This window comes from Antrostomus carolinensis, unplaced genomic scaffold (genome assembly GCF_000700745.2).
Source record: "Antrostomus carolinensis isolate BGI_N321 unplaced genomic scaffold, ASM70074v2 scaffold37173, whole genome shotgun sequence".
Classification (NCBI taxonomy): Eukaryota; Metazoa; Chordata; class Aves; order Caprimulgiformes; family Caprimulgidae; genus Antrostomus; species Antrostomus carolinensis.
In genome coordinates this window covers 3,942-9,551 of record NW_010303824.1, presented here as the reverse complement: position 1 = coordinate 9,551, position 5,610 = coordinate 3,942, and the positions used below count along the sequence as shown (strand labels likewise).

General features: G+C 40.8%; 1 protein-coding gene across 1 annotated transcript; it reads left to right on the top strand.

The window, feature by feature from the left end:
* The first annotated feature begins 1,886 nt into the window (after positions 1-1,886).
* BBS12 (Bardet-Biedl syndrome 12) lies at positions 1,887-4,025 on the top strand. The gene has a single exon (XM_010164238.2). It carries the CDS (start codon positions 1,899-1,901, stop codon positions 4,023-4,025), a length of 2,127 nt encoding a protein of 708 aa, XP_010162540.1. The 5' UTR covers positions 1,887-1,898.
* Positions 4,026-5,610: the final 1,585 nt, after the last annotated feature.

Below are 5,610 nucleotides of genomic sequence, written 5' to 3'. Positions count from 1 at the left end.
ACCTGGTCTAGTGGAAGGTGTCCCTGCTGATGGCAGGGGGGTTGGAACTGGATGATCTTTAAGGTCCCTTCCAACCCAAACCATTCTGTGATTCTATGATATTGCTGAGCTGAGCCCTTGTTTGGGACCAACTGGGGACTAAGAAGTTCATTGTACTGGGAAATGGAAACCCCTTTCCCACCAGTCCTTCTGTAGTTGTCTCCCATTCAAACAGCAGCATGGCCTTCTACCCAGAACTACGTGCCAAGGACCTAGGGAGTGAGAGAGCATTACTTGGCCTTTCAGCATAACTAATTTAGCTCTTTCCTAAATTTTAGGAAGACAACCCACAGACTGGTTATTTGTTCTTTCTATCAAAACAAGAACAGGTTGAGAAGTGACCATTACTAGTTGATAACTGCTTGAATTCAGAAATAGTGATCTCATAAAAACTCAAACAGAACCAACACAACAACAAAAAAACCCAAACAAAACACCAAAGTTACTGTCTTAGTAAATCCTAAAGAGAAATCAGATGGAATGAGCTTTTGAGGGAGTAGGGGAAACATGTTTCATGTTGGATTCCATGATCCAGTGATTATTATTTAATCACTTCCAATTTTTTTATTTCTTTGTTTCAAAACAAACTACCTGTGATATTAAGCTAAGGATTCCAATTAAGAAGAAAGAGGCTTTTTTATTATTACAACTGAAAGTACTGATGTAGGTACATAGCACACCTAGAGCATTATCACAAGAGATTGCCAAGAAAGATTTCTAGAAAACCTTTCAGCAGGTTGTATGGAGGTTTTCAGATCCCAGTGCAGTTTTAAATTCAAAAGTACCTGCTTATCTAGAGCCTTTTTCTTAAATTGTTGATGATGGCTAACTATAGATGAAAATAATTTCTTGGTTAATTATTATTTTGGTACTTCAAGATATATCTAGTAATTGCAGGGAAATTCTGTTGTCAGTTTGGGCTAAACTAGAACTTTAGTTCTGTGAGTTTAGGTTATTTCTGATTGCCTACTCTGCTTTTTGAATTCACACTTTGTCTTCATTTGAGTTAATATTCAGATGGACTTTCATTGAGCGGGGTGGAAAATGTTTTTTGGATTTGGAATAGCTGTGCAAAGGGACCTTTAGGGAGGTGAAATAAATTATTTGAATCTGAGCATAAAAGGTATATGGCTAAAGGCTTCTTAATTCTTGGTATGTATACTTTTTCATTTGAAAAATAAAAGGAAGCTTTAGTTTAATTATTGTGATGTGCCACAGGAGTGTGGTGTGGAAGGGATTTCAAGGGAAAGAAGACTTACTTTTGGCATGTTAAAATTGAGTGGTAGATCAAAACTTGAAAGTCTTGTCAGTTTGCTTTGTGAGGTATAAAGAAGTGGCATTCCTTTACGTGCACGTGTAATGAAGTATTGATGTGTGCTAAATTGAATAAATAGAATTGGAATAAAATCAGATTTGAAGGTTAAAGTCAGTGGCATAGCTATTGGTACCAAGATGGATCTCTACAAAGCACTTTGGTTTTGCACATAATTGTCCATGCTGCTCTAAGGAACTTTTGCCCTAAGTAAGACAAATAACTGAAATTCCAGATCAGAATAGAAATGGTATTTCCATAGAATCTGTACTGCTTCATGTTTAAGAAACCACTGGCATGAACATCACTGTACTATCTGCCAGCAAGAAACAGTTCCAGTGGTATTTTAGCAATGTACCATTTCAGCAACTCTGTGCGTCGCTATCTCATAATGAGCACAGAGGATGAAGAACTGTTTTGTACAGACAGCCTCACAGGAGAGCTGTGTTCAGTGTTAGACTCTTGATTGTGGTGATACACGCTCTGGAGTGCTGTGAGGATGGGACAATAAGCTGTGTATTCTGTTCACAGATGCTGCCTGCTGCCCATGGCTTTCAGGGATGTGAATGCAAGAAGACATATTGGACTTCAGCAACTCTCATCCTTGGCCTTGGCTGGAAGAACATTACTGGGGCCAATGAAATGTTGTAAATTCATTGTGGATGAAAGCACCGAGCAAAGCACATTGATTTGTTCTGTTGTTAGACTGATGGAAAGTTTGGATTTAACTAGCGCTGCTGGACAGCTTCTTAATGAAACCATTCAGGCACAAAACAAGGAGTTTAAGACTGGGATGAGTACCCTGTTGTTTCTCGTTGGTGCATGGAGCAATGCCGTACTGGAATGCCTCCAGCAGAATGTTCCTGTTTCCCCAATAGTATCTGTGATGTCTGAGGGGTTGAACTCTTGCTGTGAGAGAGTCCAGTGTCTTCAAATATCAATACGTGATGTAAATAAGGAGCTGTGTTCTAGCAGTGTTAGGCCAAACGCTTTTAAAAGCAATACTTGCCAAATCGGACGTGAAGGTCTTCTAAGTCCTCAGATTTCCCTGTCTTTTCAGAAAGATATTTCTACACCAGAAGTAATTCCAATAAATTCTTGTTCCCATCAAGAAGACGATTGTAATTTTAACAAGCGCCTGGTTTCATCGTTGGCCAGCTTTGGTTCAGTAGCTTCTCTTGTCAAACCAGTGGGTGACAAAAGTACATCGTTGATTTCTGGAAGTGGTGGGATTGCATCTGGCTGTAACAAAAAAAAGTTAACGCATAGCAGATACTTCAGCACTCTAGGAAAAAAACATTTTTCAAGTCAGCAAGGTAATTTTGGGGGATTCCTTTCAGGACAATCAGCAGATCCATGTGAATGTTACGGTTTAAGACACCTGGCAATGGCTCTGAGCCATGGAAATGAGACTAGCGTGAAACTGCTACAAAGCATTGTTGCATATCAACAAGAGAGAGCAGAACACAGTGGCTCTTCCCAGTTCAATATTGCAGAAATTGTGACGTGCTGTGTACTGGGCCTGCCTGAAAGCTATTCTTGTGTCTCCCCAGGCTTTGTCACATTAGTGTCACCAGAACAAGCCACAGTTACCAAATACTTGGAAGACAAACCCCTTCAGATTCTGCTAATGGATGGTGACCTAACTGAACAATATCGTCACTTAGGTTTTAATAGACCATGCAATGTAAGGACCATATTGGAGCACCCTAGGCTGCAGGAAGGCAGAGCAGGAGACTTGTGGCTAAGCAGCATGTTAGATATTCTGCTCAGCTTTGAAGTAAACTTAGTTTTGGTCAAAGGAAATGTGTGTGAAAACTTGATGGCAAGATGCATAGCAAACAGGATACTGGTAATTGGTTCTGTGACTCGGGATGTCCTGTATGCATTTGGGGAGGTCACCAGCGCCCAGCCAGTGACGTACCTCACCCAGCTGAATGCTTCTTGTGTGGGGAGCGGGGCCCAGGTGGAGCTGTGGAAGGCCTGCGATGTGCGTGCCACGGATCTGGGTGAGCTTGTGCCAGTCAGGATAAAAGCACGAGGAATTCCCCTGCTCACGGCCGTGCTTACCACTACTGTAGCTTCAAAGATGCAGCTCATTGAAGACCAGTTCTGGACTTTAGTGTATCGACTCCATCATGCTTTAAACGATGAGAAGGTTTTCGTTGGTGGTGGTGCAGTGGAGCTCTTGTGCCTCAGTCACACTCAGATGCTTGCAGAACAGCCTTTACAGCCAGCAAATGAAAATGCTGTGAAAGAGTTTCACAATCCTTGGCTGGCAGCATCTGTGACAGAGTATAAATCGGTTGTGCTCCAAGCATTAGCAAGTGGCTGGAAGCAGTATCTCTCAGTGGTTATGTGTAACACTGCGAAAGCTGCATCAGAGTTGGAAGCGTGTACCTCGCTTGATCATCACCTGAAAAAAGCAGCTGACTCTGGCTCTCCTTCAGCATATATATTGAAAGAGTTTAGAAGAGGTGATCTGCTCAGGGATGGTTCTTCTCCCTTTGCTGACCATGGAGTTTATGATAATGTTACAGCCAAGACAGAGGCGTGGCGGAGAGCTCTAGACTTGGTGCTACTAGTGCTTCAAACAGATGCCGAAATTATCACAGGTCCCAAAAGGAATCAGCTGTTGACCTCGCCTGTGTCAAGTGAATTTATGTTTTTATAAGTCCATGAGTCAGTGGAAGAATTCCAGGTGCAACCTACATTTCTTTATTGTTTATAAATCAAACATTTAGATGTGATTATGACTTTAGAGTGTAACAGCAGAAATCAGAATGTGAAACAGTCACAAGGTAGATATAATTTCCCATTTCTAGAAATAAGAGTTAAATAACAAACAATAATAACTTGTGGGCTTACCTCTCACCCAGCTGTGCATTTCTAACCAATGACATTGTCTGTATGGATAGATTAATCCAGTCAAGCTGACTTCTCTGATCTTATTTAGCAGAGCAGATGTGCAGTTCTTTTTTTCATTATAACGAGGAGCACTGGACAGGTGGGTCCTTGTCGAGTCTGTTTGATACCTTGGATGTGCTTATGTTCTAACGTGCACTGTCTGTATAAGGAATTTGGACTTGTGTTCTGTAAATCATTCTTGTTTGATGTCTTTTAATATCTTCTAAAGAAGGGTAGGGATTTTTTACATAACATTGGCATACTTGTGGTAAATGAAAGAATATATATAACATCATCACTTTTAAAATTAATACCTTGCTCTTCATTTCTGTACATTGCAAATATAAGAGTTAAACGTGCTATAATTTATGAGCATTACATTTTACACTGAGAGATTGTATTCATTGATTCTATTTTTGCATATTTGTATGGGCCTTGTATCTCCTATTTTCAAATATATACCCTTTGGAATGTCTCTTGTTTTGACATAAATTCAGGCTGAATCCTATTCTGTAATATCCTTTTGATATTACAGATGGATATATCTCTACACAAAGTTTTCTTTTACATCACGAGTTGGATTTTTAGATTCTTTCCTTTGGGCTCTTTCAGTTATCCAAACTGAAACCGAATCTATCATGATGATTGAGACAAGGCATTTTTATTGTGTTTCAGCACTTAAAATTGAAATACAGAGCCAGGGAGAACTGGCACTTTGTTGCAAGAAAGAGGTGTGTAACTATGGAGATATTTTTTCTGAACTTGGCATTGTGAATCACACTTAAAGGCAAATGTCTCACTAGTCTGGTGAAAACAGAATGGAAATGGTGATACTAAAGCAGATTCTTGCTCTTAGGAGCTTTCTCTTTAAAATGCTAATGGCTGGCAGTACTTGGGTTAAGCACTTGCTCCTTGTGATTGCTGGTGCTGGTGGCAGACAGTCCTTCTGTGTTGAAAGCTGAGAACTGGAGTGTTTTCCCAGTGATTCAGTGGAAAGGCAGACAAAAAATGCGTGGTTATTTTACTGTTGGAGCCTTCCCTGCTACTTATTTACTATTTTAAGTGGATGTTTTTTCTTCTCGGCTTATTTTTCTTGTGGCATCTTCCCCCTGCAGAAGGTATCTCAGAGAAGAGCCATCAGCTGCCTCAAGCCCCCGTGACCACTGGGAGTACCCCAGTTGACTTGTACTGAGCCTTAACTCAGTTTTCTGCCTCTGTTCCCTGCTGGAGTTGCTCCTTCCTCCTGAGAAGGCCCTTCACCTCTACCTGTGCATTTCAGAATACCTAATTCCAGGGGGCTTGAGCTAATGAAAAGGAAAGACAGTTCCTAAAATGTCTCCCCCGTGGTGCCA